At 37.9% G+C, this 12,010-nt stretch overlaps 1 protein-coding gene across 7 annotated transcripts in view; it reads left to right on the plus strand.

The window, feature by feature from the left end:
* Positions 1-12,010, plus strand: part of DOCK9 (dedicator of cytokinesis 9) — a 124,575-nt gene that overhangs the window by 29,859 nt on the left and 82,706 nt on the right. For all 7 annotated transcript variants that reach the window (XM_030465047.1, XM_030464696.1, XM_030464773.1 and 4 more), the window contains exon 2: positions 7,711-7,827. In XM_030465047.1, coding sequence (XP_030320907.1) covers positions 7,711-7,827 — 117 coding nt within the window. The remainder of the gene's footprint in view (positions 1-7,710; positions 7,828-12,010) is intronic.

Below are 12,010 nucleotides of genomic sequence, written 5' to 3' on the forward strand. Positions count from 1 at the left end.
AACTCTCTAGTGATTGTGTGAGGAATAGTTAAATTTTACCTGTTGTTCTAAGAACTGTCTAAATAATTCAGGTGTACTTACTTTTCAGTGCAGATTATTTAGGAATTCAAAGCTTTAAAGTGGCTTCCAGTGAGGGAAAAAGGAATATTTCTGTATGTGGAAGAGGCAGTAAAGTAAGAACATATTTAGATATAACTGTGCACTTAGTTGTGTTGGAGTTTTAACAGTAAAGCAGGAGAATGTAATAAGCAAGCTGTAATCAGTCCACCAACTCTTTCCAGCTAGGAAAATAAACCTTTTCGAATAACAAAGGAGGATTGTTAAAGTAATGACTTATATATCAATAGAAAGTAGTACTTCAATAGTTCTTTCTGAAATTTCAATTTTACTTAGTAATATCTCATATTTAATTGCTGAATTGAAGGATGACACTCTCCTCTTTGGCTGTGGTGTAGGGTAGTGGAAGCTACGATCCTCAAATTATGGTGTGTCCCCCTTATTTGACCTTCATGCTACACATTTAAATATTGAACTAAAAGATTTTGGCTGTCTGCGTTTAGCAGTACACATCCCTAACTTTATGGGAATTGTTGTTTTATATAACTGAAAGCCTTACATGGATGTTAGACAAGTTTTCCTTTTACACTTTTTTCTTTATTTTCATTCTATTGAGAACAGTTGTTAGTAAAACGTGGGGTTTTTTTAATATGGGTGTGTTCTGATTTCTGGTCCAGATTTTCATCAGTACACTATGAGCTAATCTTGTGTGTGCTTTCCTGCCTTTGGAATGTTTAACTTTATTTAGAACTGTTTTTATTCCCCCATGAATACTCAGAGAGGATATTAGTGTTTCTGCAGAGACTTGGAGTACTGCAGTTGATCAACAAGCATATGTGCTTAAAAAGTGTAAAACATTACTGTGTTTACTTGTTACCATCTATCGAGTATATCCTTGTAATTTCTCAGGTACTACTTAATTTAATGTTCATGGATTACTATGCTTCCAGTGTTTGCCTTCTCTTTTTTCATTTTCAGATCAAGTGGGTTATGTTCAAAACAAAGGGCAATATATCAAGGGAGGAACATGTAGGTTCTGCATAGGTCACATAAAGAATGTCTTCATTGTCATTTCAGTCACTGTTTTGTCTTCTTCTGTTGCATATATAGACAAGATTATGTCTGGCATATAATTACAGATTTTGCTTCTGCTTTTGTCTAGTTTATTGAGGAAAACTAGATGAAATGGTGCAAGGACATTTTGCACTAAGTGTACTGTTATGCACAAAGCAAAAATAGAGTGCTGTGCTTCATTTAAAACTGACATTTGGGTCCATTTCTATTGCTCTGGGTTGTAATGTTGCAGTAGATTTTTATTGCCACAGTGAAAGTAGGTATTTTCTCATTGGTACTGGGTGCAATAAGGGAAAAAGTAATATTGATAACATTGCTAGTTGGTGTAAAAATGTAAACTGCAGAACTGCTTGTTTTCTGGCTTAAAAACCTTAATTTATTAAATAGCCATCCTCAAAAATATTCGGAACAGGAGGCTTCTGCTTCAGTAATACTTCTTGCTGACCACTGTGTAAAACATTCTTTCAGGTATGGATGTATTCCTTTTTTATGGGCAACTATTACATAATTTACCTACAGCTCTATTTTTTTGAGTATTCTTTATAAAGAAGAGACATAATCAGCTGTCAGGACTTTGAGGAAGCAACAAGATTTTTGTTGTATTAATTTAATTATTTTCATCGTATTTCACAGAGAATCTTCTATAATACTGAGGGAACCAAGTATTTGTAAGAATCCCCTGTGACATTGAAACAAAGTTACTTGATTGAGCACTGTGTCTAAATTAATTTTTCCTGGGTAGTTGAGGTTAGCAAGTGAGAAGAGACCAGGGAAAAAGCATTATGATTTTCCAGGTTGTGCCTCAAAACCCTACTTGGTTTGCTTACTGTTACTGTGCTTGGTGCTGTAGAAGGTACCAAATTATAGATGCTGTCCAGTTGAATTTTGATAGTAAGAAGTAGTAACTGCTTATCAAATTAGATGATGTTTCTGGGAGTTTGGAACTTCTGAAGGCCATCTTTTTGCTAAGAAACACACGGGTAGTATAAAATTTAAGACATTGGAGCGTATCTGTGTAATAGAACATTGCTCAAGTCGGATTCTATCATTAGAAGTTTCTCTTCTAAGAGTACTTCATGGGATACAGCATTCTTAATTTGCATCTGAAGATAAAGCAAATCTGATCTGCTTAGGTATGCACGAGAAAGAGTGACTTCTTAATGCAATTCTTTCTTTCTTTCATGTCCTAGAGGCTCAAAATTTTGAATTTGCTAATGAAAGTGGATTGTTGCTTATATATATCCATAGTGGTAATTATTTACATAAATTGATAGCAGCTTGTTCCCTCCCACTGCCCCAAAGTTTACATCACAAAGTTTCCCATACCTGAGGAAGTGGATAATGAGTAATGTAATATTTAAGAATAAGCTTAATGATAGCTTTTAAATGGATTTTTAAGTTGATTTTAAAATTACGCAACTGTGCAATTTGAGTTTGTTGTGGTTGTGGGACAATAAGATACAAGGAGCTGTTATTTAAGTTTAGTATGGAATAGTCCTGTGGCAGCAGGACCAAATTAGTATCACTAGTCCGAAGTGGCTTGCCTCAGGCCAAATTGAGAAGTATGTATATATCCATATATCCATCAGCTCATATGTGGTGTTGCCCACTAGTGCATGTAGCTCTATTCTGCTTTCTATGAGGACTTGTGAATTTACACATTTATGCCCTAAATATATTTTTATAAGATAAATGATGTTACGTAGCATGAGGCTGACATACCCAGTGAAATTAACCTGAACATCCTTTGTTTTGTGTGAAAACAAGAGGAACATTACAATTGTCTCAATTTAAACTTGCAAGAAAAAATGTACTGTATCATTTTTTCTGTAATATATAATGTAGGAAATCATTAAACTGCTAACTTAAAATTCCTTTTAGCTGATGGCTTTTAACACTGCTTATCCAAATATATAAACCATATTCTGGCAGATGAAAATGGTTACCGTGTTGATCTCATAACTGCTCTTTAGAAACGCTTCTTATTTCTGATATGTTTCCCTAGCTTGTAATACATTGACAAAACCCAAAGTGGCACAGCAGATACTTTGCTGTCTTATCTTCCTACAAATGTGGCATTGAGTAGCTCAAGTGCTGGACCCCATTATACCCTGTGCTCTTAGCAAGACCTTAGGTTATGGAAATAAAAATATTCCTTCTAGCAGATAGGAAAGTTAGGCCTTGTTTGAAAGACTGATTTTAGTGCCTGTAAACTGATTTTGCAGTTCTGACTGGTATGAATTTTATCTGCATCAGCTGGTCCATAAATCATATTCAACAATACTATACCAACCCAGCATATTTTTCTTTTATATTACATGAAATAATAGACCGGAAAATCTTTTTTCGCAAGAGCTTGAGAGAGATTTCACTTCCTTATGGTGTTGTAGGTTTGGCTGAATTCCAATCTCATTGTGCTGTTTATTGTTTTCTTTTTTTCATATCTGCTTCAAGCTAAAACATCCTCTTCCTTTTGAATCTGACAAATGACTAAGAAAGAATTGTGCAACACTTTGAAGAAACTGGGGGAATCAAATTCTTCATGATTTTTATATCTATACATATCTACATATATAATCTAGTATATATATAATGAATATATATAATTTAAAAAAAATATTTCTGCAGATTAGGTGCTCTACTGGCTAACTAGGAAGATGATGAGGTTTTCTGGTACCACTGTCTCAGTATCCCCCTGACTTATGGGAGAGTTGCATTTTCAAGATGTTAGCTCCAGAGAGCTTTAGGGTTTTTTAAAGCTTCTAATGAGGGAGCATTCTTTTTTAATCTTTTATACAGAGCATGTAAGCAAAATGAATTTCTTTACTATTCTTTTTTATCAGTTTTATGGTTGTGGTGGACCTATTTTGTGACTACAGGGAGGAGACATACATTTGCAGTAAGTTGGGTGCTTTCTGAAGCTGCAGTGTGTGAATCTTTGGCTTCTGAATTAGCAGTGGTAGAGAAGTGATTTCTGTGTGTGTGCACCCATGAAATAATTTTAGCTAGGCTGTTTTTAAAAGTAATTATTTTCCTGGATTTGCTGGTAAAATGACAGGAATTACAGCTGACTTTATTCCAGTCTTCACCTATCACTTTCTCAAGAGAACTAAAAGGAGGATGAATGAATGTAGCTTCTCAGCACCAGGGAGGAAAAGGATGAAAATGCTGCTTATGTGCAGCACCAAATAAAAATTCATTACCCACTGAGGTGGCAACTTTCCCTTGCTACCAGTTAGTGGAATTGGTGATCTGATCTATCAGCTTGCTAGTTCAGACAGTAGATGTCCTGATATGTGGACCTTCTAACTGTAGTGACCATTTTTATGTCTCTTCTTTCCTTTAAAAGGCTTCCCAAACTTGAATTTAAGTATATTAAAATCATGCAGCCAACTGATTAGCATTTTGGAGAGCCAGTCTGGCTGAAAGGTTGATGGTTCAGAGGACCCTTCTAAACCCAGATCACTCCAAGTCTATCTCAAAATATGACTGTTCAGTTGCTGGTATTGGTGTAAGCAGGAACATTCCATGAGAGTACCTCCCCTACTTGTTTCTTAGACCCAATTTAATTTGGAGTATTTCTTTTTGTCAGTCATACTGCACTGCACTCAAACCAGACTGTCGCTTCAGCACCTTGCATATCATTTCTCTTGACAAAGTCTTCTGAAGGAATGGTCACATTGGTAAGGCCTACCTGACCAAATGGACTGACTTGGCCATAGTGCTGTAGTGGTATCTAAATCTTGTTTTAAGATAAGGGTATACTGCAGAAGAGCTCAAGCTCAGTGATTGACAGGTTAGGATCTTGCTTGCCTGGGTAGGTACAGAGAAACCTACCCAGCTGTTATTACACTGAAGGTAGAGGAAATGAGCAAAGGGTGTCTTTGTACTTTATTTAAAGAGCTTGTCTTGTGCTTTATTTAAAAAGCTTGTCTTGTGTTTATTTAAAGAGCAATAAAGTTCGAGGGCCTCTGTCATCCCTGTCTTATGTGCTTAAGGAAGTAAATCTATATGGGACAGTTACAACCTTGGTGAAGAAGAGTTGGAGAGGGTCGATGAAGTCACTGGAATTTCTTTTGAATCAGAACTTTTTATGACAGTCTGGTACAGTGGGACTGTTCAACCTGAAGTGTTGTGGAGGGGTAATTTGGCTGATCCTGCCTCTAGGAAATGTGTTAAATAGTTGGATGAAGAAGGTGCCATGAAGCTTTAAAAAGGGCCACAAAGTTGATCGGAGGGGCGGAGCCCTTCCCTTCTATGAAGACAGGCTGGGAGAGTTGGGGTTATTCAGACTGGAGAAGAGGAGGCTCCAGGGAGATCTTAGAGAAGTCTTCAAGTATTTAAAGAGGGCCTATACTAAAGGTGGAAAGGTGGGAAATTACTCTTAATCAAGGAGTTTAGTGATAGGACAAGGGGAAAGAGTTTCAACCTGAAAGATGGTAGCGTTATTAGGAAAAAATTCTTTATTGTGAGGGTGTTGACACTGGCACAGGCTGCCTAGGAAAGTTTTGGCTGCTCACTCCCTGTAAATGCTCAAGGCCAGGTTGGATGGGTCTTTGAGCAAACTGGTCTAGTGGGAGGTGTCCCTGCCCATGCAGGAGAGTTGGAACTACATGATTCTTAAGGTACCTTTAAATACAAATCATTCTGTGATTCTGTGAAGGTGCATCTGGCCTTCTGAGTACTAAGGAGGCTTGGAGCACACCAGTTCAGTAGTTTGCAGTTCTGAACATGCAAAAGGCAGACAACAGAAAGTTTTCTTACCATGGAAATACTTCGTGTAATTAGTACATTAGAGAAAATAGAGCCTTTTCCTAGGCTGGTTTTACCTGCTTCTTGTATACTTTTCTGAGCTAAGTCAAAACACTCCAACCACTTCAACTATAGATGCATCCATGAATGTAAGAATTAGTTTTTCTTTTTTTTTAAACAAGAGGAGAAGATGTAGCAGCAGCTCTGGTTCAGGTATTAAGCTCTCAAAATGTGTTGGGGTACACTACACAGTGAACAGAACAGCAGTTCTCCATCTCCTCTGAGGAGAAAGATGGCAAGATCAGCATGCATTGTGCTGCATATGTTGTTAGGTACCTTATGAACTTTTAATAAATCCTTCCAGTTTTATTGTAAATGGTAGCTTTTTTTTTTCACAAAGCTACATTTTGTTAATAATTTTTTTGAGATTTATTTTTCAGACTGCTTTTTTGACAATTTCAGCTGTTATGATCTGTTCTTGCATTTTTCTTAACAGCAAATCTACCATGGGAGAGAGGGAATCCCAAGTAATTTCTGTGTACTCTGTGACCTCAGCTTGATAGCTTTGGTAACCTTCTCTGACTAAAACTTTCCTCATTCCTGGAAAGACAAATATATTTGGTTCGCTTTTAGATGAAGAAAAGACCTGTATGGTTTCTCAGGGATATTGTTTTTATGCTAGTTATTAAAGTGGAATATAGAAGAGACTTTCAGTTGGAAGGGACCAACCGCAACGGTGGTTCAAGGGTTGGACTCGATGATCTCTGAGGTCCCTTCCAACCAACCCAATTCTATGATTCTATGATCATTTGGGCCAACTGACTGACCAGTTCAGGGCTGACAAAATTAAAGCAAATTGTGAAGGGCATTGTCCAAATGACTGTGAAACACTGAGAGTCTTAGGGCACCAGCCTCTCTAGGAAGTCTTTTCTAGTGTTTGGCCACCCTCTTGGTAAAGAAATGCTTCCTAATGTCCATTCTAAACCTTCCCTGGTGTAGCTTTGAACCATTTATTTTTATAATTTATTGTTATCCTGTGATACACAATTTTAGTTGCAGAGAAGTGCAAGATAGATTACAACTTCATTTTTGCATTAATTTGCACAACTCTGAGGCATTGGCTCATTGAGGTTCTCTCTAAACCTGCTTTGCCATCTGAGCACATAGTAGACTTCTTGGTGTGAAGGTTTTTCTTTATCTGATTTTGCACAGCCAGCTCTAATGCCTTTACTTGGCACACTGGGGTATAGGTGTAAATGTTGAATTGATGTAACTGATGAAAGCTACTCATGCAAGTAAGAGGAAGCAAATGGCCTATGGAAATTATGGAAAAAAAAAAGAACTGTAGAGAAGGAGGAACATGTTTGTCTACCCTTATTGAAAGTCACTGAATTAAAACAAAGTTCAGTCTTAACTTTGAATTAAGCTATGTTGGGGTTTTATTTGTTTCTTTATTTTTTTAATCCCTGCTAAACCCAGGTCAGAGCTTTCTGGACAGTGTCAAGCAAAGGTAACCACCAAAGTAAGAGATTAGTAGTTTTGTTGTAATTATTTTCAGTGAAAATACATAGATGATTATTTTGATAAGCTCTGACAGTGTGTTTTTTGAATTAGTTCTGTTTCTTCAGTTTGAAGCTTGTCTGTAATTATCAGCTACACTTATACATATGGTATAATGTAACATAAAGACTGCATTTTTAATACTCCAAGTTTTTGATGTATATGAAATATTATTCTGCCAGCTTTTTAAAGACTAACTTCTTAAAGTAAGTGAACAATTTTAATTTTTCCTCAACATACTTGCATTTATTTTTCTTTTTTTCCTAGGCAAAACCAAAGCTCATAGAACCAATAGACTATGAAAATGTCATCGTTCAGAGGAAAACACAGATTTTGAATGATTCTTTACGTGAGATGCTATTGTTCCCTTATGATGACTTCCAGGTAATTTAGTCCTCCTACCCTCCCTTTTGTTTTTTTTTTTGTTTTTTTTTAAAGATGGCTTTTTAGCAATAACAATAATGAGATGATAACTTCCCATTTCTTTGTTTAGCTCTCTTTAGCTAAAAAAAAAATAATTAATCTTTGCTATGAGTCCCTTTACAGTGCTCTACTTGTTCTGTCAAGTTTCAGAAGTAGCAGTTTCCTCATCTGTTCAGATTATAAGGTCTGCAATTTAGCAATTTTATGAACTTCTGAAGTAGGTAATCAGTCATTTTTTTAGATGTTTCCTCCCTTTCTGTCATAGGAAGTCGTGTGATGTTAATTCAAAAAAAGAGCATCTACTTTTTTGTAATGCTTTAATTCTTAAATTGATTGTTGGTTGTTTCCCACCCCTCCTTAATAGTGAAGGGCATGCACCAGTCTGAAGGAAAGCTGTTGCTCTCAGTAAGTGTTACCAGCTAAAACTGGGTTTTGCCAAAATGCCCCCTGGATACCAGGGCTCTGACTTGATTGGGTCAGAATTTACCAAGATATGTGATCATTTTGATATATTGCTGTAAAATAAGCATGTTTAATTTAAAAAAAGTTTTTTTCAGTACACTTTTTTGAATCTTGTAGAACCAGGGAATATAGCCACCAAGCATCTTAGGCACTGGAGTAAATACTGAGGAAAGTCCCTCTCAAACATGCCCGTGCCTGCAGTCAAAATGTCTACCTATATTTGAAAAGTATGTGGACACCCAAACTGTCTGTAAATTAACTACTTCTGGGGGCTGTATCATAGTTGAATACCTTGGAATTGTTTTGCAAAAACTTGCCTGAAAACTGAGCACTTTATTCAGCCACATAGTTGAAGTTAAGTTTTGTTATCATGGGGAAAGTTTGATGATGAGTTGGTGCATTTCTACTACTGAAGGGCATATAAAAATGCCATAAATTACACATGTTGACTTTTTAATTAATTCTCTCCAGCCTATTCAAGCATTTACCTGGAGTCTGGTTTTAATATACTCTGTGCGCTTCACTGGTTCGTATATGATAAACTTTACTTGTAACCTTCCCACTGTGAGCTAAAAATTTTAACAAGCTACAGGTATTTAGAGAATAGTTTTGGCTTCATGTGTTCTCAGCCACATGTGAAAGTTTTGAAGGACTGCAAGTAAAATTTTTTACAAAAGGAAGCTGTACTGCCTGTGAACATTAATAATTCTAGTGTTCAAATGCTAGCACACTCACAGCTATGCCCAATGCCAGGTATTGGTTTTGGAGCTAAGAAGTGTGTGTGGGGCTGCATCACCCAGATGCCCTTCCACAGTGTGGCTCTTCAGTGTTGGAGATCAAGAAGAATCAAGGATACTTCTGCTAAGTGCACTCTTACCTAGTTCAGTTACCAGGGGTCATTCTGGTGAAAATCTCCAGGTGAGCAGTGGAGAAGAAACAAACATATCAAGAATACCTTCAGGCATTTTGTTTGAGCAGCCTGAGAGATACCTGAAGTTTCAACTACTGTTTCAAGTGGCCTCCTGAAATTGTTAACCTCAGGACTATATGACTGAAGCTATTCTGTAACTGCTCAGTCAGATCCTTCAAAGGGAATGACTGAATTTTGTTCACAAACTGTAATGCCTGTTGTCAGCCTTTGTTTTGGAGTCTATGGTAAGATTTTCATCAAGGCACTCGTTAAAAGTATGTGTTACATCAGATTATTTCCTTCAGGTAGTCACAGGTTTGGAATATAATCAGATTTCCTGCTTCTTTATCACTCAGCAGTGTGGTATGTGGATATTTTTTCTGTGTTTCCCCTATATATTTTTGGCAGAGTCTCATATGCTTGATTAGTATGAAGACTGGTTTATAGTATCAAACTTTATTATTATACTATCAAACTTCTATTGCCTTCCAGGATTTGCTGGCACAAACTTACTCAAAATATTTTTATTGAACACATGACTCTCCAATACTATTAGCTAGCTATTTTTGAACAGCACAATGTGTTAAGATCTGTCATTCAATGTATTAAGACAGTGCTATCAAGTCAGAGAACAGAAGTAATTACATACTTATTTTTTTTGCAAGTTAAATCCTGTGCAATTTTCCATAATCATATTTACAGTTTTGAAGCTATTAGACTTTAAATGGTTACCACTATTATTTGAATCACTTATATATCAGCAGCAGAACGGCAAATACAGAAACTATGCCATTATTTATTTTTGATTCCTAACTTACTGCTGTCAAACAATGTGTGGGCAGCTCTTGGATAAGCCTCACGCTCAAATGTTTGATGCTACCCTCACCCTCCACAAGATGAAAATAAAATAGTGAGCTACAGGATTTGGAACTACCTGTATGCTCACTTAGAACAGCTTATAGGTGGAAACTCCTACCATTGTCTAAAAACCTGTTCAAGCAATTTCCTCTTAGAGCATTTGTTTTTTATTTTTACAAAGTTCTTACTTGTGCTTAGGTTAAACAGATTACAATCTAAAAAAACACTTGCCTGAAAAGGAAGCCAAGCCCTGATAATTTATAAAGACATTAAGAGTAAAGTTATTTTCTTACCAGCATGACCTTAAAATTATCACTTAAAAGAGCATGGAAAACACTTTTTAGCACTAGATACCACTTCTACAATTTTCTGCACATTACTGAAGAAGCTGCGTGGTTCCTAAGAGGCAGATAGACAACACTATTGAATTTGTGCTAAATTGGAATTATTTGGGGAAAATTTTGAGACAAATGCTTGTACGTAATTTGGATAATGTTTTCCCAGGTAATACAGTTAGATAACTGAAATGTAATTTACCAGGTGTGGTTTTTATATAACTAGTAACAATTCCTGCAAGAAGGCCAACGTCATCCTGGGGTGCATCAAGATGAATGTTCAAGCAAGTTGAGGGAGGTTATCCTTCCCCTCTGCTCTGTCCTGGGGAGGCCCCATCTGGAGTGCTGCATCCAGTTCCAGGCTCCCCAGTTTATGAATCACACAGAATCACAGAATCACAGAATCCTAGGGGTTAGAAGGGACCTCGAAAGATCATCTAGTCCAACCCCCCCTGCCAGAGCAGGGCCACCTAGAGTACATCGTGCAGGAACGTGTCCAGACGGGTTTTGAATGTCTCCAGTGAAGGAGACTCCACAACCTCCCTGGGCAGCCTGTTCCAGGGCTCTGTCACCCTTACAGTAAAAAAATTTTTCTGAATATTCAACTTGAACCTCCTGTGCTCCAATTTACACCCATTACCCCTTGTCCTATCACTGGTCACCACTGAGAAAAGCCTAACTCCATCTCCCTGACACTCACCCCTTACATATTTGAAAACATTGATGAGGTCACCCCTCAGTCTCCTTTTCTCCAAACTAAAGAGACCCAGCTCCCTCAGCCTTTCCTCATAAGGGAGATGTTCCACTCCCTTAATCATCTTAGTAGCTCTGCGCTGGACTCTTTCAAGCACTTCCCTGTCCTTCTTGAACTGAGGGGCCCAGAACTGGACACAATACTCCAGGTGCGGCCTCACCAATGCAGAATAGAGGGGGAGGAGAACCTCTCTTGACCTACTAACCACACCCTTTCTAATGCACCCCAGGATGCCATTGGCCTTCTTGGCCACAAGGGCACATTGCTGGCTCATGGTCATCTTCTTGTCAACCAGGACCCCCAGGTCTCTTTCACCTACACTGCTCCCCAGCAGGTCAGCCCCCAACCTATACTGGGACATCTTGTTGTTCTTCCCCAAATGCAAGACTCTACACTTCCCCTTGTTGAATTTCATCATGTTTCTCCCTGCCCAACTCTCCAACCTGTCCAAGTCTCTCTGAATGGCAGCACAGCCCTCTGGTGTGTCAGCCACTCCTCCCAGCTTAGTGTCATCAGCAAACTTGCTGAGGGTACATTCTATACCCTCATCCAAGTCGTTGATGAAGATATTAAACAACACTGGTCCCAGCACCGACCCCTGAGGGACTCCACTGGTCACACACCTCCAACCAGATTCTGCCCCATTGACTACAACTCTCTGACTCCTTCCTTTCAACCAGTTCCTGATCCACCTCACTACCTGATCACCAAACCCATATTTGATCAACTTATCTACAAGGATGCTGTGAGAGACGGTGTCAAATGCTTTACTGAAATCAAGATAAACCACATCTACTGCTCTTCCATCATCTATCCACCTAGTAA

This window comes from Calypte anna, chromosome 1 (genome assembly GCF_003957555.1).
Source record: "Calypte anna isolate BGI_N300 chromosome 1, bCalAnn1_v1.p, whole genome shotgun sequence".
NCBI classification, from domain to species: Eukaryota; Metazoa; Chordata; class Aves; order Apodiformes; family Trochilidae; genus Calypte; species Calypte anna.